The following is a 27,715-nucleotide window of genomic DNA, read 5'->3' as shown; positions in this document are numbered from 1 at the left end:
TTATTGCTGTCCATGTTTTAATTAGTATATTAATGTATAATTAGTGGGGTGGTGTGGGTGTAATGAGGGGAGAGGAATTGAGGCTGTGCAGCCGCACATTAATTCATCGGTGGTTTTAATTCATATTTTGAATTCAATCACAAAGAAAGAGAAATAATAAACGAGTCGGCCAATTAATCTTTCATGCTCCTGCGAAATTAAGATTTGTTTTTTTACAATTTTTACCATTCGACATAATTCCCCCGAAACATTGCATTCATTTGAGAATGATTCGCGGCAAAACGGTGACTCTGGTACAAAAAACTCACACGACGCCATCAAAACCCACACGCCCAACGAAAACCAAAACCTCAAAATAAAAAATAAACATCTCAGAGTTTCATTCATTCGTTTAAAAAAAACACTCCCCTAACAGCTGTTATCTGTCAGACTACAATAAAAGACTTGGGTAACAAACTAAAGTTTAAATAGATTATCCTGTACACTGTGAGCTCAAACGCTCAAGAGAGCGTCGTTGGGGATGGCTGGCAGGGCGGGGGCCTCACTTATTGAGGGGCCCAGTCTCAAGTTGATTTGAGGAAATCTTTCGGAACCAGGTGGTTGAGTGAACAACAGAAGAGTTTCTCAAAATCAGGTCGCCGGTTCAAATCCTGGGTGAGGGTGGTCACCTCCCTCTTCAAAGTCGACACATTGATTACCACGTTGTGGGTTGTCACCGGTAGTTGTTTTATGTTGACTCGCACCTGCCATGGGAACGTGGAATTTCCACCAATGGTTTGGGCTGTAAATGGGGACATGAGCACCACCTCAATGTCCATTGAGTAGGAAATCAATGATTTGGGCATTGAGGTCGAGAATCAGTGCTGGTGAATCACTCCAGTCCACTGTGTACTGCAAGGCTGCACACACAATGTTAACTGGACATTGAGTATTCAAGCTTGCCTCATTATCGCCGAATTTTGTTCCCAACATGTTACTGTGAAATAAGCAACGCCAAGCTGTAAAACTGATGGTGGTGTATCCATGCACCATGGCATGCAATGCAACAGAGCTCGATTAATATCAACAGCACAAATTAATTGCAACAGTGCTTTGTGAATGACAGCGCTCCAATTCCAACAGCTCTGTTCATGTCAAAAGAGCTCTATTACATCAAATGCCACACATTTCACGAGAGTTAATCAGTCCGTTTTACAAATATCGGTGACGTAGGTTCGAATCCTGGACACGGCTAACATCAGTAGCCACCCTTACATGTTCCACTTCACACAGACCCATTTTGAATGGTTTTGCGAATCAAGACCAGTCAACCACCTGTAATTGACATGGCATGGGGAGACCTTCATGCAGCAGTGGAAGAACCGAGGATGTACAAGCAGCCTGAGTAATAACAATCCCGTGTATGCAGCAAGATGTTATCGAGGTGGTTCACTCGGCAATCATCACAAATAAAGTGTCGCTTTGTAAGGAATATTAGCAGTTGTCCCATGGCCACACTCGCATATCCCATAGGAATGTGGAATTTGTCCACACTGACTGAAGATGAGCACTGCCTCAATGCTCATTTAGGCAGGAACTTACTGTGAATTTTGACTTGACTATAGCATTATGGATAGAGGTGCATACTGAACAATGCACCCAGGGACCAAACGAGTTGATTGGCTCTGGACACAGCATTAATGACCGACAAAACATGGCAGTGGCCTGCTGATATTAACTGGACTCGAGATGAATAGTTCATTCAGAATGATCACGCACGAGTCGTGGATTACATGCTCCGTGTTGAGATCTTCATCCAGGCTACACTGAAAAGTCGAAAGCGATCCAGTTTGCTTTTGTTGAACCAATGCTACCGAGATGTAGCCAACGTGGTGTGCAATACTTTTATTAGTTGTTAGGAGGGGACGACGTGAAGGAGGTATCGTCCGCTTCTTCATCTGTAGGATCTATGTTGGTCATTGGCTATAATTTGCGGTAACGCCAAAAATATTGATTGTTAAGAAGTTCGAAATATTAGAATGTATTTTAATGGTATTTAAAGAAAAGCCATTCACCAACTATCTAAATAATAAGCCCAAACGGTTTCGCATTATCCTTCTTCCACCCTTGGCTGGTAACTGCACTGCATATGCAACATCAAAACAATCGACGGGAAAATAAATGTAAGAAAATGTGATCATCGCTTACAATGTAGAAAACTGAATTGTGCCTCAACATACTTCAAGGCAAAGCAGTCGGGGGAGGGGGGGGTTGACCGAGGATCCAGAACTCACTCCAATCACTCGCTCAATCGATGATGGTCCAGTCGCCTCCGTATCACTCTTCTGCTTCTACCGATCCCATGTTTGTTATGCTTACTGCGAACTCCCACCAGACTTTCGTCTCATCCACAGTGTTCAACTACCGTACTGCAGGTGACGACACTCATTCACCAGCCCACTCACCCACACATCCATTCACCAGCTCACTCACTCAAAACTCACCGCATTAAAGTCACACCCACTTTTCTACTTCCTCACTCAGGACTGATCAACATAGGAATTCCCTGCCTTTATTTTCTCAATTCAAAGAAATAACCTTTTGCTCAATTCAAGAAACGCGTTAACTCTCGTCTGTCTGTTACTGGCCGCTGCACGTTTTGGGGCTCGGGGTCTGTGCTCAGCAATCATTAAAAAAAAAAGAAAAACATTTGACAAAAACAAAACTTTCACAAATGTGGTACCCTTTAACATTTTCTAACACTACCGCAGCAATTTACAAGCCTTTCATCCAACTGGAGATATCAATAATTATTGCTACAAGCATTTGTATATTGGCATTATCATCAGCCGTGATCAATCCACTGCTTGGTGGTCTCCCCAAGATGCCACCATCTGGTCACGATGATCTGATTTAATCGCTCCATCTCCTTGGTCGGACGCACTCACAAATGAATTTCCTTCATTATCCAGCCATTGTCCCTGCTAGCGGTGAAGTGTCCTGCCTAAGCCCACTTACTTTCTTAAGAGTTTGCGATAAGTATTATCGAGTTTGAGAGAGAAAAAAACCCCGGCAATTAACGATTAAAAAAAAAGTTGATTCGATCCCAGTGGAATTTTAGAAGTGCACCAATCAGCGGGCACGAACGTACGAACGGGCAAGGCGACCAAAGTCACCGCGTACGCTCACGCTCTACATTTGCCCCCGGCCTTTCTCAAATTCAAATGGTGCAGCCCGGAAATTTCTCGCCGGCTCACGCCCACTGCTGCTGGTGTGGAAGGGCTTCCAACTAGAGGGAGCTCCAGATGGTGATTGTGAGTGTGCCCACGCTCCGTTCAGCCCGCACGCGATCTGCCGATTGACTGATGTGCCCATTTATACTGGCAGGTGTACAGAGACGAAGGGGGAGGCGGTGACACAGGGAGGGTTAAGAAACTTACCGAATGTTTGAACTGCCGCACCAGGAGGTGAACCAGAGACCTATGGATTGCAAGTCCAGTGTGCCAACCATTTTCATGGCAGCTCCCTTCAATTGTCAGTTAAAAAGGAAATAATTGTTATGCTTTGTTGCTGCCCATCTCTACATGTGCAGAAAACTGGTAACCAAGTTATTTTACGAGAATAATGATGCTGCAACCCGAGGTCAAATCACCTTCAGTTCCAGGAGCCTGCTTGGGTTTTAGGCAATGGATAGGAAGTAACATTTTGAAAGAAGGAGACGTTCAGTACCGATTCAAACACGTGGCCACACATCACAAGTGTCAATTGCCTGCATGCAATGTCATCTTTTTCTACCGACTCAGAAAATGTGTTCAATCGTTGCAGACGGAACGTAAAAAACTGAATGTATGAAAAGTGCATTACACCACCAGCCAATTAGCAATGTTGCGGGGTGACCTTGTGATAGAATTTCTCAATGTCAAGAGAATTGAGGACGGGCTTGCTTGAGATATATACCGCTTCTGACAACCATGTGTGAGAATACCACTGTCATTTTTTGGATTATGCATTGATTCGAAATGATTTTGAAATCAATGGGGTTTTTTTTTCTCAATCTAAACATTCACATGTGATAGATCGTCTCCGCCAGCCACTAGAGGGAACTACATTCACCACTATTTAAATAGACAAATGATCCTGCATTGAATCTGGTGCATCAGTGAGAAGGACATTTGGTAATATTCCAACATTGCGACAATTACTCCTCAAGTTCAAGGGCATTTCCTCACACTTTGTTATCTTTGGTAGTCCTATGCAGAGATTCTTCCAAAGGAGCTTGAAATTTCCACCACTGGCTGAGGTTAACCAAGCCTCAATGCTTACTTGAGTAGGAGTTTGAAGACCTTGTCACTTATCGTACGTAAAATTCAGTTTAAAGGGGGCAGTGTTAACAGCTAAAAATGTTCAGGTCATTAGTTGTAACACAGGCAGACCTCGCTTAGCACCACCTCGTGAGAACGTCGATTCGTGATGACAGAACCCTCTGTCCTGGAGAAAGCAAAGATAAAGTGAAATAAAATAATCTAAAAGCAGCCCCTTGCGAGTGACAACCCACGTCTAGCAGCATTGGCTCAAAAAACGACCCGCCCCCGCCCCCCAATGTTTGCTCAGCCAATAAGAGCGATGCATGCCTCTGAACCGACCAGACCCCACCTCCCCCCCCCCACGATTGGATGATCATAATTCGTAGCCAGAACGAAATTTTGAAGAAAAAAAAGATATTTTTTTTTCGATTTAGATTTTATTTTTTTCAGATCGCCAGGTGAGAATCCGCGAGAGCAGAGTCCATCGGGGCTCTACCTAAACGAAACCTCACCACAGGAATTTAGACTTGAGGCTATCACTCCAATCACAGAGGTCCTCAACTCCCACCGCTGCCTTGTAGGGAGTACAGTAGAATGCACTCGTGAGTACAGTACATAATACTTACTGATATAATAAATTATATTCTTTTATGTATGAAATAATGTTTCCCATCCGCGTTACTATCAGCGCTATTACCGATACCCCAATTAAGCTCCCCATGATGTTGCTCGTACGAAAGAAAAAATTCTGTCCGGAACGCATCCCCATATGTACAATGGTTAGAATGATCCCCCCCCTCCACCCCCGCCTTTAGCGCTAATTCGTTTAGCGCTCACTTCTCCGGTAACAACGCATCTTGAGCGCAAAGCGAGGTGTGCCTGTCCAGTACAATCTCTTAAAAAAGGTGTCCGTCAGCCTCCACCATCCATTGCGTACAAATGAAATCACTTCACCAGGAACTCAAACCCTAGACACACAAGGAATGAATGGGCGGTAAGATTTTTGGTGACGCATTTCTTTTCACTGCCAAAATACCTTCATAGCCTCCTGGAACGTGGTTTCATGCCACAGTTAATTAACAAGGCTAATTTATTCGACGAGACTACAGGCATGACCCTGGTGGTAGGCGTAGGCTCGTAAATCCTGGGTCTGTACGATATCAGCATAAGCAAAATAATGGTCGTGAAAGTGTTGCCTCAAAACCAGCGAGCTCCTGGGGATGTTTTGCTGTCAAGTATTGGATGAGACATTGGTAAAATTGATAAAGTTTTTCCCCTGAGCAACCAAACACCAGTTCGTTCTGCTGCATGCCAGAATAACTGGGTGACCCCACTCTTTCCTAGCACAGATTATTTTTTAATTAAAATTATCAGCACAACAAAAAAAATGTGGACAAAAAATTTTCGTATAAAAACTTACGACCGGTAAACCCTTCTCTGCGCGTACAACACATGAAACAAGGATTTCATCCCGACCGGGGTTGTCACCTTTTCCACTGTCGACTAAATCCTGGGCATACTATTCAGTCAGCCGAAGTCTATCAAAACTCAGCAGTACAATGCTATAAAGTTCAACACAATACCCAATAAACGAATCAAATTGCTGCTGCCTGAACACAGATGCCAATTCCTGCAGGTGGCAGCCAGAGTCCCCAGCGAACAAGCACGTTGCGTCGCCACGCACAATCGGCGCCTAATTGCGGGAGGTGGCGGCGGTGTCTAGAGGGTTGAGTGGGAGGAGGCAAAGGTGGCTTCTCATCGTGTGCTCCTGGAATGTGTCAGGGTTGACCACACGAGCCGACGGGTTTTCCGTTGACGCTGCAGTGAGGCGGCAGGATCCGGCCGATTATGCTGGTGTCACCAAATCCGTGCGACTCTGGGTGTGACCAGCTCTCTCAAATCCACGTGTCCTCCCACACGGCTCCGAAAAAGAAAGGAGAATAATTCAAAATAATTGAGAAAGGAATGAAGAGGTGGGGTGGGGGGCGGGCACATTCGGGGAGGTGGCAGGGGGTGGGAATGAGGGAGGGAGGGGGGGGGAAGAGGCTGCTATCAGAAGGCCCCTGCCGGTTTGTCGCAACTGAGCGGGGGGTCGCCCCCCCCCCTCTGGCTCCAGTCCTCCTCCGAACCTGCATCTGGTTCCATTTTGAAAACAACGCGTTCCAGGCTGGCTCCTCCGTCCGGCACAGCCGCCATGTCTCCGTCTCCATCTCCTTCCCCTTCTTCTCCGGCTCCCCCCCCTCTTCCTCCTCCTCTCCCTGAAACCACCGCCTCCACCGCCGCCGCCATCGCCGCCCGCTTCTCCGCCGCAGAGCTGCCCCCCCCCGCCGAGGCGGCTGCCCCCCCTGCTTCCACGCCCTCCCCCCCTGCCACGGCCGCCCCCCCGCCCGCCCCCCTCCTTCTTCAGGGGGGGGTCGCGCAGGCCAAGCACGGAGCACTCCTCGCACACGCCGTACCGCCGCGTGCCAAACTCGATGCCCACCGAGTTGGCGAAGACGAAGAGGCGGCGGCAGCGGCGGCACACGAACCGGCGCTCCTTCTGGTGAACCTGCCGCCCCCGCCGGCAACGAGGGTCACATGGTCACACATGGTCACACGGCCACAATGCTCTCCCTGTTCGTTTGCGTGCGTGCGACGTTGTGTGTGCGTGACGTCTGTGTGTGACGTGTGTAACATGTGTGATGTGTGTGACATGTGTTCGCGTGTGCGAGGTTGAATTGTCAGTTGTGTGTGTTTTCTGTGTGGTAACTTTACTGCCAATTGTATTTGACGTAAATTCTTGTTTCTTTACATAGCGGCCCTATTCCAGTGCAATACCAGTTCAATACTAGAGCAATACCAATTCAATACTAGAGGAATCCCAGTGCAAAACTAGAGCAATATCAGTGCAATACTAGTGCAAATCTAGAGCAATAGCAGAGCGATACTAGACAACGCTGAGGTAGGCAATGGATTCATCGTTCACATCGCGCCCCCTGGGGAAGCTAATAATCCAGCCGGCGGCGATCAAATTACGCAAAATCCAACTCCACGAATCTCGCTCTCGAACACACACGATAAATAATGAAATAGCACAAAGCTCGTTAAATAGCAGCACCAATACCTGAGCAATAATCACCCTAAACCCATGCTGATCTTCATAGAACTGCATTTGACTATCACTGGTTTATAAATGTCATTCAGACGTAATTGGTCTGAGCCAACTTTCGTTGCTTTACTCAATTTCGTTGTGTTGCTTCCTTGCTGTACTTTGTGTATTCATGTTGTGCCTTTTGTTACTTTTGGTGACTCGGCTCGCTGTTGCAAAGGAGACAATCCTGGTGGGGTTTTTTTTTAAGTTTTGAATTCACCGAGTTTGAATAAATAACTATCGTAGCTTAGTCAACGGCATGCAATGTGTTCACGTCAAATACACAGCATTGCACGTGGCATTGTGCTTATCAATTCAAAAAGTGTCAACCATTTGAATTCATAGCTTTGTATTAAACTAAGACCAATATTTATCAGTTTTACTTGTGTTAAACCAATGCTTTGGAAATCTTACACTTATGGTATGTGGACAAAATAAGTAATTATATGTTTCTATATATTGTCGCCTTATTTATTTGACAATTGTTATGTATCATTACTCTTGATGTTGTTATCCGTGTATCTGTGCCGACACGTTCCGGCTTTGACATTTTATAAAATGTAATTTTTTTTCCCGCAATGAGGGATTTTTTGAGAAAATTACTCACGGCGTTATTTACTCAGTGCGAAAGTTTAAATGTGACGAAATTAATTTAGATTTTGCCACTTAAAACGTAGCCGAAAAAAATGCACATCCTCCAGCGCCACCTACAGCACAAGAGATGGCAGTGTGTTCTGTAGCTCCATCTGGCTCCATGTAACCCCGTCTCTCTCTCTCTAGCTCTACGTAGCCCCGTCTCTCTCTCTCTAGCTCCATGTAGCCCCATCTCTCTCGCTAGCTCCATGTAGCCCCGTCTCTCTCTAGCTCCACGTAGCCCCGTCCCTCTCTAGCTCCACGTAGCCCGTCTCTCTCTCTAGCTCCATGTAGCCCGTCTCTCTCTCTAGCTCCATGTAGCCCCGTCTCTCTCTAGCTCCACGTAGCCCCGTCTCTCTCTAGCTCCATGTAGCCCCGTCTCTCTCTAGCTCCACGTAGCCCCGTCTCTCTCTAGCTCCACGTAGCCCCGTCTCTCTCTAGCTCCAAGTAGCCCGTCTCTCTCTAGCTCCACGTAGCCCCGTCTCTCTCTAGCTCCATGTAGCCCGTCTCTCTCTAGCTCCACGTAGCCCCGTCTCTCTCTAGCTTCACGTAGCCCCGTCTCTCTCTAGCTCCATGTAGCCCCGTCTCTCTCTAGCTCCATGTAGCCCCGTCTCTCTCTCTAGCTCCACGTAGCCCGTCTCTCTCTAGCTCCATGTAGCCCGTCTCTCTCTAGCTCCATGTAGCCCGTCTCTCTCTAGCTCCACGTAGCCCCGTCTCTCTCTCTAGCTCCATGTAGCCCCGTCTCTCTCTCGCTCCACGTAGCCCCGTCTCTCTCTAGCTCCATGTAGCCCGTCTCTCTCTCTAGCTCCATGTAGCCCCGTCTCTCTCTAGCTCCATGTAGCCCCGTCTCTCTCTCTAGCTCCATGTAACCCGTCTCTCTCTAGCTCCATGTAGCCCGTCTCTCTCTAGCTCCATTTAGCCCGTCTCTCTCTAGCTCCACGTAGCCCCGTCTCTCTCTCTCTAGCTCCATGTAGCCCCGTCTCTCTCTCGCTCCACGTAGCCCCGTCTCTCTCTCGCTCCATGTAGCCCGTCTCTCTCTCTAGCTCCACGTAGCCCCGTCTCTCTCTCTAGCTCCACGTAGCCCCGTCTCTCTCTAGCTCCATGTAGCCCCGTCTCTCTCTCGCTCCACGTAGCCCCGTCTCTCTCTCGCTCCATGTAGCCCGTCTCTCTCTCTAGCTCCACGTAGCCCCGTCTCTCTCTAGCTCCACGTAGCCCCGTCTCTCTCTCTAGCTCCATGTAGCCCCGTCTCTCTCTAGCTCCATGTAGCCCCGTCTCTCTCTAGCTCCATGTAGCCCGTCTCTCTCTAGCTCCATGTAGCCCGTCTCTCTCTAGCTCCATGTAGCCCGTCTCTCTCTAGCTCCATGTAGCCCGTCTCTCTCTAGCTCCACGTAGCTCCGTCTCTCTCTAGCTCCACGTAGCCCGTCTCTCTCTAGCTCCATGTAGCCCGTCTCTCTCTAGCTCCACGTAGCTCCGTCTCTCTCTAGCTCCATGTAGCCCATCTCTCTCTAGCTCCACGTAGCCCCGTCTCTCTCTAGCTCCATTTAGCCCCGTCTCTCTCTAGCTCCATGTAGCCCGTCTCTCTCTAGCTCCATGTAGCCCCGTCTCTCTCTCTAGCTCCATGTGGCCCGTCTCTCTCTCTAGCTCCACGTAGCCCCGTCTCTCTCTCTAGCTCCATGTAGCCCGTCTCTCTCTCTAGCTCCATGTAGCCCCGTCTCTCTCTAGCTCCACGTAGCCCGTCTCTCTCTAGCTCCATGTAGCCCCGTCTCTCTCTCTAGCTCCATGTAGCCCGTCTCTCTCTCTAGCTCCACATAGCCCCGTCTCTCTCTAGCTCCATCTAGCCCCGTCTCTCTTGCTAGCTCCACGTGTAGCTGTCTCTATATACAGTAAAACCTTGGATTGCGAGCATAATTCGTTCCGGAAACGTGTTTGTAATCCAAAGCACTCGTATATCAAAGCACTCGTCGTATATCAGTTGTGATCACGTGACGCCCGGCAGACAAAGCGTATAGACGTACTACTTGTATTGCAAGAGCTCGCTCGTTTATCAAAACACTCGCAGACCAAGTTACTCGCAATCCAAGGTTTTACTGTAGCTTGTGTTTTGGACAGTGTGAACACACCTCAATGGTGAGTACAGTGAAGCACAACACTACGTAAAAAAAAACTGATTGCGAAAAAAACTAGAATAATCTTGTACCTGGACGTGAACCCTTGCAATGCACCTGTGTGCGTATGAATGATCATGCATGCCTGCGAGTGTGCGTGTGAACCTGCATGTGTAAATGACCTCGCAGGTGTGTGCCTGCTTGCACGTGTGTACCTGTGTGCGTGTGAATGATCGTGCATACTTGTCTGTGTGTGTACCCATGCCCACGTGCTTATGTACCTGCACGTGCACCCGTGCTTGCATGTGCCTGCGTATACCAGCATGCTTGTGTGTAATGTACCTGTGAGCGCGCGTGTGTGCGTGTGTGTGCCCGTGCACTGCGTGTACCTGCGTATGCCGCTGCAGGTGCTCTCTGCGGATGAACCGTTTCCCGCAAGCCTCGCAACCGAAGGGCCGCTCGCCGGTGTGCGTGCGTGTACCTGCGTGTACCTGCATATGCGTATGTGTAAGCGTATCTGTGCGCGCGTGCGTGCACCTATGCGTGCGTGTGTGCGTGAGCCCGCGCCTTGCGTGTACCTGCGTGTGCCGCTGGAGATGCTCCCTGCGGATGAAGCGCTTGCCGCAAGCGTCGCAGCCGAAGGGACGCTCCCCGGTGTGCGTGCGGATGTGCCGCACGAGCTTGTACTTGCGCATTGCGGCGAAGTTGCAGTAGTTGCATTGCAGCAGCCGCCGCTTGCCTGCCGGGGACGGAGAGGAGAGCATTTCAAATCCCCTCCAAACCGTCTCTGTTTCAAGCTGCAATGGCATCCTCACCTCTTACATCTTAGAAAGTGCTGTTTGTTGCCAGTCACTTGGCATTTTGGGCATTTAGACTTCCCTCCCATCACCTATTTTCCTAAGTTCTAGTCATAGCTATGGCTCAATCCAAGAAACCTGGTACCACTTTGACAATGCTGCTTTGTTGCCGGCCAAAACAAAAGCAAAAATCTGACCCACATATTGTCTGGCGAGACTATGGCTGTGCCGGCAGCCCTACCCCCACCCCGTACCGAACATCCTGCCGGTGCCGCCCCCCTCTCCGGCGGCGGTTAGGTTCTCCGTCAGGATGGTGTAGGTGAAGCAGCCGGGGCTGCCACCGGCGTGTCCGGCGTGGGCCCCGGCGCCGTCTCCCTCCTCACCGTCCTCTCCCCCGTCCTCCTCCTCCTCGTCTCCGACTCCTCCGTCGAGCGGCACCGCCATGCCGGAGACGTCCATGCCGTCCACGTCGCCGTAGCCGTGGAGCGGGGGGGCTCCGTCGTCGTAGTCTGGGGGTGCCGCTCCGTCGTCGTAGTCCGGCGCCGAGCCGTCGTAGTCCACCGTGGGGTCGTCGTAGTCCGGGGCGGCTTCCTCGCCGTAGTCCTGCGCGGCGTCGCCGTAGCCCGGTGCCGCGTCGTCGTAGCCCGGCGTGCAGCCCCCGTAACCGGCCCCCGAGTCGTGGTAGCCCGAGGAAGGTCCATCGTCATAGCCGCCAATGGGGCTACCAAACTCAGCCCCTAAAGCGGAAACGCACCGGAGGTCGGGAGGTTAGGAGTCACCTCCCAAAGATTGAGGGCTTCTCTTCCCCTTGGTCGCCGCACTCGTGGAGACCACTCTAATGCCCGTGTCGGCAACAGGACCTCCATCAGCCTGCCTAATCATCAACGACACCGTGCGCCTGCCATGTTATATTCCCAACCAACAAGTTGATTACCACATTTTTTTCCATTACATTTCTAGCAATGGTCGCAGACACCTGTACACAATTGCCAGCAATTTATTTTCAAGATGCTCAGTTTTCAGCTTTACGATCCTTCACAGTAACACAAAACAGCTTCCCATATCCATCTCTCCACATAAAAGATAAATGTATTATTTTACACATCCCATTGGCCACACGACCTTCTGGGAATGCATACATTCAACAGAATTAGTTTAAAGCAAGCAAATCTCTCGACTGGTTTTGACATCAGCAGTCAGGCTTCCATAAACAATCCCCATGAGCTACCAGATTTTTAGAGGCAAGGACACCCTCTCTGTTAGGGTGAATGGATCACACAGATTCATAAAACTCTAGCTGTGGGCATTAAGGTCGCTACACCGAGCTGTCCAGGGTATGGCAGCACATAAAGCGATAATTTTGCCTCTGTTCGACGATTGTCACTCCCCTTGCAAGCATGGGTTTTCCTCTGGGAATTCCTGTTTCTTCCCACATGTGTAAATACTCAAGGGAGTCGGCCAAACACCTCAAAAGCAGTGCTAACAGAGCTTGGACAACTGTCGGTGCCCGCTTTTGGGTGCCTTCCCGCTTGCGTATCTATCTTAAACTCTTCAGCGTTTTTAGATGCCGTTTTCATGAATTAGGCTATATTGAAGCACAGTTGACCATCAATTATCCGGTGTAGGATTATCCGGCTTCAAACATGATTCGGCAGTCCTGGGCCGATCTGACAGCAAAACCGCTTTAAAGGCTTTACCAGTCCGGCGATCGGCACCACGTGTGTGACAAAAAAGTAGCTACGCTTGATTTCAGTGTCAAATATTATATACAGTGCATTATACACTACATACAATAACTTTAAACAACGAAAAGGCTGCAAGGAAATACAATTTTCACGACTAATAACGACAGTAATAAAATCAAAAAATAAACGGTGTGATGCGGCAAAAAACGCATATTCGGCGTTAGCATCAATCCGGCGATCGCTAAACACATGGTTGTTGAAACAAGAGCGTCGTACGTACATTACCTCATGCTGAGTCTTCGAGATTGGAGTAATAAGTACACTAGAGTAAATTCAATAACTTTTTACAGGAGGATATTCTGCCTATTTTGTATGTTTTATTTATGACAATTTCATATCGGAGACACATTTTAAACACTAAAACAACATATACACAACATATAAAAACAATGTTATGCAAGAATGTGCAAAAAATAATCTATTTGAAATAATGATTTGATTATCCAGCGTTTTGAAAATTTAGCACCCCCTTCCCCCAGAAGCTGCCAGATAATCAATGATCCACTGCATAATATTATCCTTAATCATTAGATATGACATCACGCCCTCGCTCCTTACCAGGGTAGAAATCGATCGTGTTGCCAGATGCGTCGATGATCCTGTCCTGTTCGCTGTCCAGCAGCCCGTCCCTATCCTGAGGTTCCATCTTCACGCGGTTGGGATCGTATGCCACTGCTGAGGAGACACATACACGGGTGGTCACACAAAACAAAGATCCCCCGAACACAAGACAAAGGGGATTGTGTAGCCAAATCCACACCCGATATTTTATTATTTTTCTATCCATGTGGCTTCACCGAAAGACCCACAGAATAAAAATAGTATTAGTTAATCTGGGCGCTCATCCTTCTTGAGATGTTCTTGGAAGGACAGACTCGTGACTTTACCGAAAGAACCAAAGAGTATGGATTCCTGCAGTCACGAAAGCTTCAAATCAAGATCAAATTGTAAATGTTGTGGGTTTGCTCTCCGACACACTGGCGGTGTTCTGAAGTTGTAACTAATTGGCATGTCGTTTTGTTCATTGGCTGTGTGCAGGGTGGAGGTGGCTTTATGACACATTATAGACACATTTACATGTATGCGATCTAATCCAAAACACTTGATTATTAACTCAAGACTACATACCGCAGTTGATGGCAATCAATCTGATATCTTCATCATTTTGGCGTTTCACACCAATCTGTTTTTGTCTCTCACAGTATGCGTTTCTTTATTTTTTACATTACTTGCCATAATGTCAGTCTGTTTACATACTAGTGCAATCACCTCTCCTTGGACACTTGTCCATTCATTCATGAGCACTCACTCAAGCCCACATGCAGCCTTTTATTCCCGCTGACTACAACCACCAGGTTGGAGAGTGGTGTATTAAACTAAAACTATTCTTTATTTTACCAGGTAAAGCCTACTGAGCTATGCAGCTCTTTTTCAGAAGCGACTGGTCACAGATGATAGAACAACCAAGTGACTAATCACGTGGAAATGGCTACCAACAGCCAAATACGATAAACGAATTTTGATTATAAACGTGGAGGGGAAAAAATCTGGGAAAAATCCACACGACCACGGGGAAAACATGCAAACTCAAATGTACAGGCGTCAGGGTTGGGATTGATCCCACGACCTCCTGCATATCAGGCGAGGTAGTTACCATCTCGCCACCATGGCACGAGCATCCTCCACAAGTGCAGTGGTACATGCTGGGGAAGAACCCCTCCAGAGTCCTACAGACGGTGGCGACGCTCTCCCTCGTATACTCCGCAGCTGAATATTACAGTGCACGTACAAAATCTTGGACGTGAAACTGAGCACGGTATAATGCATACCGTCGCCGGAGTACTGAAATCTGCGCCAAAATCGCAGCTCCCAGTGCTGACGGGCACTACACCACCCCACATTCACCAAGCAGCAGCAGCAAGGACGCAAATCATGAAAGGGCCAAGTCAACCCCCGTCCCCCCCATACTCGCTTGATATCCCACAACCCTGTCAGGTTAGCTACTCAAGATGCCGGGTATAGCCAACAACCTTCACACTGATGGCAAACAGAATGGAGGGACGCACAAGTGACTAACAGAGACCTCATTGGCGACCCAACTAAACCCATACTGTGAACCACAGTGCAAAATTGCTGATTTGCTCACCTTCCACAAAAGTGGATGGGGAAACAGACAGTTCCACAGGGGCAACCGTGGAGTGGAAATAAGCAACAGAGCCACATGGTCACCTGGCTGAGTGGCCATCAAGACAAGTGAAATGTGATGGCACCGAAGCAATCCACGAACTCACAAGCTGAGTCATCTAGTCACGCCCTCCCTCTCCTCGCTCTCATCATCATATCTTGACGTAATTAATAGAGTGCCTTAACCACGGCGGCACTTTACAGAGAAGTCAAAATGGTACAATGTGTGAACGTAATGGTGGAGAAACGGTCAATAAAATAAATGGGCTAGCAATGGGCGAATCTGTGATGCGTAAATTGATGACAATACATGATAAATGGATTCAATGAATGGGGAATGAGTGATAGCCATATAATGAGATAATAAAAATATGAAGGAACAGTAGATTAAGGGGTCGTTGGGTGAGCTCAGGAAAATAAGTGAGTTTTGAGTGAGGAGCGGAAACTAGTGAGCGAAGGCAACTGCTTAATGTGGAGGGGAAGTTTTTCCAGTGAAGCGGGGCGAGAAGAGACAGAGAGGGAGCGCGTGGATTGAGCACATCTTCGTCAGAGGAGTCGGCGGGCATATTTGGCGATGTCCATGCCGTCTCCTCCCTCCCTCCCCCAGGTTCCCCCCGTACCGTGCTCGCTCTCATCGTTGTCGGAGGAGTGGGCGGGCGTATGCTTGGTGACGCGCACGCTGTGCCGTGACTTGCGTGGCCGCCCCCTGCCCTTGCGCACGGGCGGGACGGGCACCGGCTCGGGCCCCACGGCTTCAGCGTCGCCCTCGGCGCCAGCCCCGCCATCGGCACTGACCCCCTCGGGCAGCTCGGCATTTGGCAAGACCGGGGCAACGACCGACAGTCCAAGGGACTGCTCCGTCGGCACACTGCCGTCCTGAGAGACGAAAACAATAAAGAGCGGCAGAGAACAATGAGACAAAATACATTGGGGTGAGTGAGTGGGTAGCTGCATGTCGGTGGGCGAGTGGGCGAGTGTGCGACTGGGTTAGTTCTGCAGTTTGGTGGTTAAAAACAACATGGATGAGACAAAACAGTCAGTCAGATAAACAGATTCCTCAACATTGGTGGCTGAATCAACGAGCACAGTTCACAGGTAAAGTAACCATGGTACAGTTGTAGAGTGATAGAAAAATATGGAGTTGTAATGGTAAAGAGACTGCCAGATGGACAGTGCGTGCGTGTTGGGAGCGATGAGGCTTATGTCTTGATGGTGGTAAATGTTGGGTGATTAGTATGTTGGGTGGTGGTGGATTTTGGGTGATAAGTAAAACATGAATAAGCATTAGTACAATTTGAATAAGAGTAGTCAAACATTAATAAGCAGACACATGCCTGCTTCCCATTATTCAGCAGCATTCGATTAACACTTGCAAACTCTGGATCAGTATTTACATGCGTTTTCATATTCAACGTCTCATCAGCAGTCGGGTTTATCGACACAATGTTGGTGAACTGCAAGCTAGCTGTGTGTGTACGTGTGTGTGTTTATGGCCTCAAGGTCCACATGGCCTGGCACAAGCGTCGTGGTGATGTCACCGCCACTTAGTGGCGAATGGCTGTTGTTGTTGTTGAGCTCCCTGCTGGTTCAACCATGTTATGAACTGCTTTTTCTATTTAGTTTGTTGTCCTTACCTCGCACCTCCGATTAGCACGGTTGGCTACGTACGGTGTGAAAGAAGTACAACATACATACATGTACTCTGATGATCAGATGGTTGCTGCTCACTCTAAGAGTAGGAGGTTCTACTGCTGAACCTGGAGTGTACTACTAAGAGGTGGAGCTTTACCATCAGCCCCACCAAAACTAAGCACCTGCCTGGGTATTTTGGATCCTCCAATACTCCACCCCTCAACTCCCCATGAGTGATGGGGCAGTTGTCGAAAGAGTAGAGAAGTTTATGTACCTGGGTAGTGTGCTCATGACAAACTCCGGTTTGGCAGCAAAGATCTCACTCTGAATCAGCCAAGCGGCATTGTCTGCATATCGCTGCGTGGAGGCTACCTGGTCTATCGCCCTACACGAAACTCTGGGGTCTTCTTCAGCAATAATCATGCCCTTATGCCTTCTCTTTGCTTGTGAAAACGTGGAAGCTCTAATAAATCATCTGCGCCAGTTTGAAACTATCAGGCTGGATGGCCTATGATCCATCCTGAGTTTAACCAGTCTGGATTGTGTGAGCAGCTCACAAATCCTTAAAAGATCTGGATACATTCCCATCAGTGAGGTCCTCCAGTGGGCAAGGTTGCGTTGGCTGGGTCATGTCGCTCGCATGCCCAGCAACTGCATGCCCACCGAGTTTCTCTTTTGCAGGATAGAGGGGGTTAAACTCTAGCTCGAGAAGAGGTTGGCTAGTGTGGTGGAGGCTATACGGTGGAGCGTGGTATACCAGTGTATGCGTGAATGACTATTTGTATGTGGGTATAATTGAGTACGCCCACGACTACATACGCATGTGCATACCCGTGCATGAAAATGCACGCGCATGCTTGCGTACCTGTGTACCTACGCGTCTGTGTAGACCGGTGCGCGCGTACCTTGAAGGAGGTGCGGATGTAGTGGTCGCACAGACGCACTAGCTCGGTCATCTGCAGGTAGCTGGCGGCCGACATCACCTCGATCATGTTGCGCGAGGAGAGTATGACACGCCCCGAGTACATGTAGTCAAGGATGGCAGCGAACCCAGCAGCCGTCACGATGTCCAGGTGGATGACCACGACCTGGCCAGGGCGCTCTGCCTGGCCCCGCAGGAGCGCACGGACGTGCGGACTCGCCGCAAACAGCACGTTGCGGTGGGCCTGTCAAACCGGGACAGAGACAGAGATGTCATCTGGGATATGTTTCTGTTTTATTTTGCTTTACTTCAAGCCTAACAGCAACAAACAGTACTCGCAGGGTTGCAGGGTTTAGAGGGAGATGGGTAGGGGTCCATGGAGTGTAATTCTGTGATGTTGAGTTACCTCCGTATCATTCTTGGACGAGATTAAGCGGTCAGTGTGTTAGACAAGAGTCCTCAACATGGGTGGAGGAATGGACAAATAAGTGTTCACGGGAACAGCAATCATTGCAGTAGCAATAAAAGAGTCATAAGGAAGCAAATAACGGCGGGTGAGCAAGGGACACCAGTGACTGCAGTGGATCAGTGAGTCATCAATCGATCCGACTGCTTAACATGAAATTATTTTAACTATTCTGCATTTTACCACGCAAGGCCCACTAAGCTATATAGCTCTTTTCAGAAGTGACGTGGCCACAAATGAAAGCTCAACGAAGTGGCTTATCACGTGGGAATTTATAGCAGCCAAATTACCCGAAAAATGTTTCTAAATTTGAAGGGAAAAACCGGAGGACCCCGAAAAAGATCCACGCGACCACGGGGAGAACACGCGCACTCCAAATATACAGGTGTCGGGATCGAACCCACGATCTCCTGTATACCAGGCAAGGTAGTTAACACCTCGCCACTGTGCAGGCCACATGCAGGGAAGTAGAAACTGGGTGCTCCATCCCAGATATGACAACAGGATTCCAGCTTTGGAAAAATTTGTGCTTTGTAAGGCAACAGTGATAATTGTTTGGAATTACAGGCGACTTTGGCAAAGAATGGAAAACCAAGCTTTGATGTGTCCTTAGAGAGATTAGTAATTGTAATTAATTGACAGGTGAGAAAAGATTGTTGTGCCAATTAGATGGTGTTACTATGGATAAGAATATCATTGTTAAATGCGATGGGAGGAACTGTGGAATAACCAGCCTTGCATAATTATCATTGAGGAACTGTGGTATTGGTGAATGTGACCAAGTTTTTGCAACCCCAATCAAGTACAGGCAACCCCCGCTATAAGTAGCCGCAGTATGTGTTGTTTTGCATATACATTGCTGATCAATCAGGGAACACATGTCCTTATAAGTGTAATGTTTCGCATATGCTTTGTTTAAAACAAATGTGTGCAACAAAAATATTTGCACAATTTTTTTTACTTTAGCAGCGCACATGGTAAACACGGACTCTCTTGCGATGTAACCGCACGTGCGCGTAGTGTGGACTGACGAAAATCCCTCCGCCACGTGCTCTGCCTCCGTTTCCCAGCCTGCCATTTTGCGTGGTCGTTGCGTACATTAGGTAGAAATATAGCGTGAGGTTTAGGTAGAAATATCGTGTAAGGTTTTAAAAAAAGTACAAAGGGCTGTGTAAGATGGTTTCCAAAATGTGCAGTCAATGGTGATCGTGCCACTGGCAAGAAAAGGCAAAGGAGAAGCAGCCAAAGAAGAAGCAGAAGTATTAATTGAGAGGTTAAATTAGAAGTTTTAAAGCATTTTGGAGCAGGTGAAAAGGGCAGTCGATATTGCCAGAATACTAGGACTACCCACGACCTCGGTGAGAATTATTGGGAGCTAATACAGGAAGAAGTCTAGAATGTGCTCAAAATGTGGCACCTTTAACTGCCACTAAACTAACTCGTATAGCAGTTGTGGAATTCTAGAAAGTGTGTCACGACTTTTAAGTGTCTGGATTGAAGATCAAAATCGGCGTAGCTCTTCAACCATCTCTGGTAGGTTTGATCAAATTATGCATATTTATTATTTGTTAAAATGTACGTTATTAACTTATTACTATTTTTTTGTATACTTCAAGAAATGTAGTCACGCATTTTTTTCTCTCTCCAGATACGCCAGCTCGGAATGCAACCCCAGATTTTACATAATATCTATAGCGTATTAGAAATCGCTTCAAGTAATTTCGAGTCAAGTAGCATATCCCATGAACGCTTCCCTTACGTATAAGTGGGAGATTCCTGTATTGTACTGTTGAGAAAAGTGCATCAACAAGGTGAGTTTGGAGAGCGCGGTGTCGTGAGTGTGGCAAGCAAGGACTCACCTTGAAGGTACTGCCTTGTACAACGACATGGCAATCGCAGTGCGTGCCGTTCTTGCGTTGCAGGTTCAGCTCGCTGGCTAGCGCTCGCAGATAGCACAATTCGGGCTCCTCAGCCATTTCAATCCCACACACGAGCAACTTCCACAACACCCCGACACCTGCTGTAATGTACAGGTGTGTCCTGTGATGCTCCAGTATCTTGCGGTGTCCCAGAATCTCATCACCTCCTGTTGCAGATCATCTTGCACACCCTCCACCACCAACTGGAGGACTGCAGACATTTTGGAAACAACATTGACACAGTATAAACACAGCATAACCACAAATAATTCTTCAAAAAGCAATCAGGTAATTTACTGTATAGTGCACAATTAGAATTGATTCCAGGTCTGTGGCATGCTTTCTTTTTACAAAGTTGCTGAGCACAGGCCCAAAGGTCCAAAATATCAAGTGGAAAGCAACCAACATCACTACCTAACTTGCAATAGGTAAGTTACCACGTTTACTGAATTGAGCAAAATTATTCTAAGAGTTTGGTAAAATAAAACACATTGAGGGAATTCCAACGTGAAGAAGTGTGAGGGAAGAACGAAAAGTGTTGTGACCTGCAGTGTGGCGTTTGAGTGGGGATGTGAGTGGCTGAATGGGTGAGAGTGTGAGTCGGTGAGTGTGAGGAATCAATGAGTGAAGTTCACAGAACAGTAACCATGGTAAGTAGCGATAGAATGATGGGCACATGGGCAGCGTGGGTAGGTTGTGAGTTGAGAGGCAAATTAATTGATTGATGGTGCATGTTGGCTAATAAGTAACACGATTAATTAACTTCATCACACTCTCTTCCCATATCCGTCCCTCTACATAAAACATTTTTTGTCACATCCCATTAGCCACGCAGCCTTTTAGGAGTTATTTTCAACGGTTTTATTTAACTCGACTCCTGTTTGTCTTGGTCAAATCTTGTAATCAAAATTTAGTCTACTTCCTGTTGACCAATCAATTAAAAATGTTGCACACGTACTCAGATCCTGTGACAATGCATGCCTGTATCAAAATCGGCATCAATTCATCAATTGGCTCCTTTCAAGCAATTGCAATTTTAGTATGGACGCATTAATTATATATTTTTGTGCAGGTCAAAAACGCCGCGGTCCCTCAAATGTGGAATCGCCTCGCACAAGAAGCAGGAGCCGCGTGTCTCAGGCGCGCCTGCTCCGTGTCAACGAGTAGAAGATTCACTATAAAATAAACAATTATTTCAAGTAAGCGTTTGATGTGCGAGCAGGCACCGCATCATTGAAGTACTTCTCGAGGGTGAATTAAACAAAAGTTGTTAATAAAACCGTTGAAAAAAAACTTGTTTTTCTCTTCGTCGGTTTGATTTTCCCCCAACGGAATCGGTGAGTACAGATTCTGGATGGGCTTGACATTCAACGTCTCATCACCAGGGCCAGGACTACTTGAGCCAACGTTGGTAAACTGCAATATATTTCGTTAGTAGATGGGTTTTTGTGGGGGTTAGATCGCGTAAATAAAAATGTGTCTGTCGTTAAACGCGCCACCACCCGACACAGCCAATTTAGTCACATAAACAAAAACACGCCAATTCGTCAGTTCAGCACACCGGTGTGTTGGAGAGTAAACCAAAGAACATTTACAATTCGAGTACAACGTTTCGCCTCCAATTACAACCAGCCTCGCCAGAATAATATTGGCCACGAAAGCCGACAAAGATGTGTATCCGCAAGGCCCCTCTCTATGTGAGATAGTAAAAGGTCTTCATGGTGAATGGGTGAGTGGGGTTACCGTGGGCAATCAGAGTTCGATTCCCACTCACGGTCTACACCAGTGACGATTATCTGAACTGGGCCTCCCCTAGGTCTACTCAGCTTCAAATGAGTACCCGGCGTTTAAACTTGGCCACTATGGAGACAAAGGCGGCCGGGCGTGATGCGAGCCACAGACCCCTTCGTGTACCGTGCTGGCCTTCATAGGTGCTCGCTAACAGCACTTGTCCCCGACGGTCGAGTTAAAGGCTACGGGGCTAATCTTTTGTGTACAAGTGGCTCACAACAACTTATGCTTCACTCAGTCTCACACAAAGTATACCACAAGCAGGTTCACACACACACAGGCCTCATCCCACTCAACACACAAACTCACTTCGCATCACACCACACACGGCTTCAACTCTCACACTACTCAAGTCTTTAGGGGCCGTCCCAGTGGCGTGGTGGTGGTGGTAGCGGGTAGGGGGGAGGCGACCCCCATATGCGAGGAGGAGTCGAGTCGGCTCCCTCGCCCACGGAGGAGGAGGGGGGGGGCGATGCCGAGAAGTCGGGGGGAGGGAGGGGGGCGCTCACCCCCCAACCCACCTCCTCCTCCTCTCACCCCCCTCACTGGGGGGGGGCGGTGCTCTCACTCGCCCGGGGAGGGAGGAGGGGGCTGCTGCTGCTGCTGGGAGGGGGGGGGAGTCGCGCCCTCGGCCACGTCAGCGCCAGGAATGCGGGGGAGGGTCCCCCCCCCACCACCACCCCCACCGCACCCCCCCCTACCCACCACCCCTAGCCGCCACTACCCGCGGCCATTACGGGGCCACGCGGGCCCTCGCCCGACTGCCCCCCCCCCAAAGCCGCCTGAGTCTCACTCGCACCCCCCCCCTCTCCTCTCGCTTCTCCCTCACACGCGCCCCTCGCTCGCCTCGCGAAGCCGCCGCTGCACCCCCAACACTGAGACCGCCATCGGTGGCTTCACTCACCGCGTGTTCCCCCTCGGCGCTGGGGGGGGGTGGGTGGGGGGCCCGTGGCAAATGAGGGCTGATGAGGTCGGCAGGCGAAGGGAGTCGTCGTTGAAGAGGGGAGTCGACGAGCAGTCGCCGAGAGGCCGCGGGGGGCTCTGGGAGCGCGCGGGGAGTCCGAGGCGCGCGTCTCCCTCTCGTCACCTTCGCGCCGCGCTCCCCCCGCGCCACTTCCAACACGGACTCTGCTCACTTCCGGCTCCGACCGGAAGTTGGGCGGCGGGAGGGCGGTCCCGGTGGGTGGGTGGGCGTTGGACGCGCGTGACGTCATCACGTCGGAAACGGACACTCCGGCGGTTTAACTTTTGCGACGCGGTGACGTCGTCGCGTACGAGGACCCTGTGAGACGGCCGTATGGATGGGGCGGGGGGCGGGGGGGTCGCAAGGTGTTGGTGACGTCATCGCGTAGGACGTCCGGGGGGGTGGGGGAGGGGACGCCAGGTGGGCGCGTACGTCATCGCCCATCAGAATGTGTATTGATACTGGAGGGAATCCGATGAGCAATTAAGCTTTTCGATTTAAAGCTTTCGTGACTGCAGGGATTCATCTTCTTGGTTATTTCGGTAAAGTCACGTAGAAGGGAAGTAATAAAATAATAAAAAATAAAACATAAAACATAAAAAAATAAAACTGAATCATTCAGACGCTGTCTCCCCGACAGACCTGGTCTTCACCTGAGGACGGCTGCTCGCGTTGTGGCCGAAACGTCGTGAGAATTATTTTATTATGTTTTATCTTTATTATTTATTACTTCCCTTCTACGTGACTTTACCGAAAGAACCAAGAAGAGCAATGAAGCTCTTTTTCATTATATGTCGAAGAGGGCCGGGTAAGAAAGTTGCAACAACAAACAATATTAAACAAAAAAAACGAGCGCAGTGCAAAATAGAGAAAAAGGTAAGAAAGTCACGAAATAAAAATACATGCAAATAAAGTGCAGTATATAAGTCCGATTTTTTTAAACACTAAATGCAAGTTTGGGTAAGGCAACACAGCAACAAAAGCAGTCCCAGACCACACAGATAGACAGCACACAGTCCCAAAAAAAATGGCACACTGCAATTTAACTATCGATACGCAAGAATCAAAGTTGCAAGTGACATTTGTGGCTGTAACCAGGACGAATCTTCTGCATCAAGATTTTGGAAGGCGCGCGGTAAACCCCCCCCCCAAAACGGACCACACCATTCTGCAATTAAATCCCCCTGCCGTGTGATGGTCTCGCCCGTGTGCGGTAGGAATAAACATTTAATTGCGGAAGGTGATGGTTTACAAAAAAAAGAAAGGACGAACAGGTTGAGAAAGATGAGTTCCAAACGCACAGTGAATTATTGTCGTGCAACTGGCAAGAGAAAGAAAATGCGAAGTATTAATTGTAGACGGAGTTTGACTTCTATATTTGGGGGAGGGGGGCAGGGGTTCACTTTGTCCCTCACATTAGGAATCGAGGGTGCGTACAATTAATTATTTTTTTTTAATCTTAATCGTAAACTCCTGAAAGTAAATTAATAAAGGTGTCAATTTTGGGCGGGGCATCGCCCCCCATGCCCCTCCATACTCCGCCTGCGGTATTAATCTAGAGGTCAAATCAGAAGTTTAAAAGTTTCTTGAAACAGGTGAATAGGTAGTCGAAATTGCCAGAATGCTTGGCCGACCGCCGATCTCAGTGAGAACTATTCAAGTTAATGAAGGGAAATCTCTAGAATGTTTGCTGTACTGGAAGCGGATGCCAGCAAGAACTTTATTTGGGCAGAAGAGATGACTGCTCCAGGTTTATAAGCAGCCAAAGATCATTTCACTCTTCTGCTGGGTGGAAAAACTTCTGATTTAAAGCTTAACCCTTTTTTCGATTACCACTTGGAGACACCAAGGTTCGTTCCAGACCGGTACGCCTGCTGTATATTTGGAGTTTTATGTTCTCCCTGTGGTCGCGTGGATTTTTCTCCGGGCCCTCGGGGTTTTCCCTCCACATTTAGAAACTTGCATTGAGAGTATTTGGCTGCTATACATTTCCACATGTTCAGCTACTTCGTTGAGCTATGGTTTGTGGCGAGGCAGCTTCTGAAAGATAGCTCTATAGCTCAGAGGGCCTTACCTGGTAAAATATTTATTTTATAGTATTATAGTTTTTTTTATATATATTAAAGAACATCTCCATGTTATTTGGCGATCGAACAAAACAAGGTAAGTGTTATCAAGAATGGTTTAATTCGCATTTCTGCCCAACTGTTAAGGAATATTGTGACGAACCAAATGGGCACACACGGCATTGCTTCTCCTGGACAATGCCCCAGGTCAAGGCGTGGCAACCAAAATAACAAGAAGTTACATTTTTGTCGAATTAATGTGAATACGAGACTCTGGTCCTTAATAAAATAACGGCACGAAGCAGTCTTTGTGGAGCCGCATGCGGCTCCGGAGCCGCAGGTTGTCGACCCCTGTCCCAGGTCATTCAACCTTGACGACTTATCCGAACATGTTCAGGCGATTATTCTGCCACCCAACACGACGTCATCGCTGCAACCTACGGATCAAGGTGTTCTCGCCATATTAAAGGCTTATTTTCTATACCGCACCTTCTCCCAGCTCATAAGGGAAATGACGTGTGGTGAAAAAGGTCAGCAAGGGACTTTAAGCGTGGCTACAATGTCCTGTCGGCCATTGGCAGCATTAGGGGAGTCGTAGCAGGAAACACGTGTCAAATATTGTGTGTGGCGATAAATACTGCTCAATTGTGTCACCAACTTCAAGGCATTCGAGGAGACAGTGCCAGAAATTCAACGTGACATTGTGGGAGTGGCTAAAAGAAGCTGACTGGCCTCGACAATGTGGAGGAGTCAGACGTGATGAGGACCTGTCAAATAAGGATCTGATGTAGCTGGAACAACGATTTGAGGAAGAGGCCGATGAACCAATCTCACCACCACCACGAATATTAACTTTAAAAAGATTATCTGAGGGTTTAATTCATTGGGAAGCACAAATAGACAATTTCAGAGAGGATGACCCAGAGGACGCAGCTGTCGAGTTAACAGGACATTGACCAGTGGCATTCACTGCTAACAAGAGATGTACCAGCAGAAGACAATGCTGTCCAGCTGTCTTTGAACAGATTTTTAAATGGTCCGCCATTGAACCAGAAGGTCTGTAGAAGAGCCCAGAAGAGAAGTAGCTTCCTCTGGTGAACGCTCCTGTGGCTCCAGCTTCATCATCATATGAAGAGGCAGGAGATCCTGCCCCTTCGTCTGCATAACTCCACTACTGCTTACCCCAATAAGCCTCGATTATCAAAGTTCTTCAGCCATCTCTGGTAAGTTAGAACTAATTAATAGTGTGTATTATAAATTATAATACACATAAACTGATTATCATGTGCATTTTTGTACACTTCCTGAAATCTAGTCACACTTCAATTTTTTCCATAAATGTCGACATGTCTATTGGAAGTTAGAGTAATTTCCCAGGAACGCATCCCTTTTGTATAGCAGGGATTCCTGTGTCTTGGAAAAATATATTTTAAGATATATTTAGAAGCTAGGCGGTAGATGGCGTCACAATAATGCAATATGGACAGGGTGGTGGCATTAACTATATTCATACGGAATGGAGGTGGAATATAGCGTTTGTTTCTGTAGAGGAATCCAATTGTTTTTTTATTTTAACTATATATCAGTCATCAGCTATATCTTGTGTGAAATTTGTTTACAGTAAAAACCTACATTTTTCGACTTTTTCGAGATTTTATACTTTTTTCCCAGTTTCATGCCTTTTTTCTTCGACCATTCGCAATTGGGCAACATCGCATCATGCTCGAGGGATACTAGTACAGGGTGACACGGTGGCAAGATGTTGACTACCTCGCCTGGTATACAGTAGCGGGTGGGTTCGATCCTGACCCTGACGCCTGCTGTATATTTGGAGTTTGCATTTCTCTCTCCCCTTGGCCGTGTGTATTTTTCTCCGGGTTTTCCAGTTTTTCCTCCACATTTAGAATCAACATTATTCGGCTGCTATAAATTTCCACGTGATAAGCCACTTTGCTGAGCTATGATTTGCAGCCAGATCGCTTCTGAACAAGAACTACATAGCCCAGTGGTCCATGTGATTACCAAAGCCATTATATCAGTTGTCCCACGATCCACATGCTGAAGCCTATTACTGTTCAAGTGCCGTTAACGTTTGTGCAAAGTGAGCGGAGGAAACTTTAGAGTTGTTGGATAGGCTTTCTCTCCAACGACACCATCACCATCGCACTCCCATCATCCAAGGTAAATTCAACTTCCAAATTTACGGGAAAATGTGTTTATGTTTTATTTTATCTATTTTATTCAGTTGGATTGCGCTATTATATTTGTATTATTGTAGTTTACTTAAGTATATGGATTGTAATTATGTGACCAGTACAGCATTGTTCTGAAACATTTTCATTTTCTCCCTTATTCAGTCGGATACGGGAACTTAACCCCCCTTTTTCCATATAGAAAAAAACATCATTTTTTTATTCCGGATAATCGCCTGATGAAGCTGGTTGTAATCAGCAGCGAAATGTCGTACTCGAATTGTAAATGTTGTGGGTTTACTTTCCAACACACCGATGTGCTGAACTAGTAACTAATTGGGCAAGTTGTGTTTACGTGACAACCCTGAATTAATTGGCCGTATCGGGTGGTGGGGGGTTTAACGACACATTTATACTTACGAGATCTAACCCAAAAAACACTCTTATGGATATTTTTTTATTTTACCAGGTAAGGCCCACTGAGCTAATACATCTCTTTGGCATAAGTGACCTGGCCACAAATGATGGCCCAATGAAGTGGCTTATCATGTGGAAATTTATATCAGCTAAATACTCTCAACACCGTCTTCAACATTCGCGAATTCTATGGCGCAGATTTGCAAGAACAGAACCCATCCCGCGGTTGTCTAAAACTTGCCGTACATGGAAAGCCTGCATACAAAATAATTATTAAATAGATAACTATTAATGATTATTGATCCCACCCAACACTCCCTCTTCCCGTGGCCTTAGGGTCTTTGGCGTCACGTGGTGCACCTGCAACGCTGCTTGGGCTTTAGAGGAAAAAAAATAACCCGTAAAAACAAAGTTTTTCACTATAAATCCTTTATATGCGTGGCGGCTAAAGTCCTCTCGTCCTCTGGCT

At 47.7% G+C, this 27,715-nt stretch overlaps 1 protein-coding gene across 1 annotated transcript; it reads right to left on the bottom strand.

Annotated features, from left to right (window-relative positions):
* Positions 1 to 98: 98 nt before the first annotated feature.
* Positions 99 to 22,744, bottom strand: LOC144726202 (zinc finger and BTB domain-containing protein 8A-like). Its single transcript, XM_078604700.1, is given in 10 exon segments — positions 99 to 6,599; positions 6,601 to 6,831; positions 10,541 to 10,642; positions 10,730 to 10,890; positions 11,332 to 11,685; positions 13,252 to 13,368; positions 15,498 to 15,753; positions 17,415 to 17,675; positions 19,757 to 20,027; positions 22,512 to 22,744. Coding segments are annotated over 9 exon segments (1,863 nt in total). The 5' UTR covers positions 19,874 to 20,027; positions 22,512 to 22,744; the 3' UTR covers positions 99 to 6,335.
* Between the last annotated feature and the right edge of the window lie 4,971 nt (positions 22,745 to 27,715).

This window comes from Lampetra planeri, chromosome 23 (genome assembly GCF_965212315.1).
Source record: "Lampetra planeri chromosome 23, kcLamPlan1.2.h2, whole genome shotgun sequence".
NCBI classification, from domain to species: Eukaryota; Metazoa; Chordata; class Hyperoartia; order Petromyzontiformes; family Petromyzontidae; genus Lampetra; species Lampetra planeri.
The sequence above is the reverse complement of the archived record's forward strand: the minus strand, read 5'-3'. Positions and strand labels throughout refer to the sequence as shown.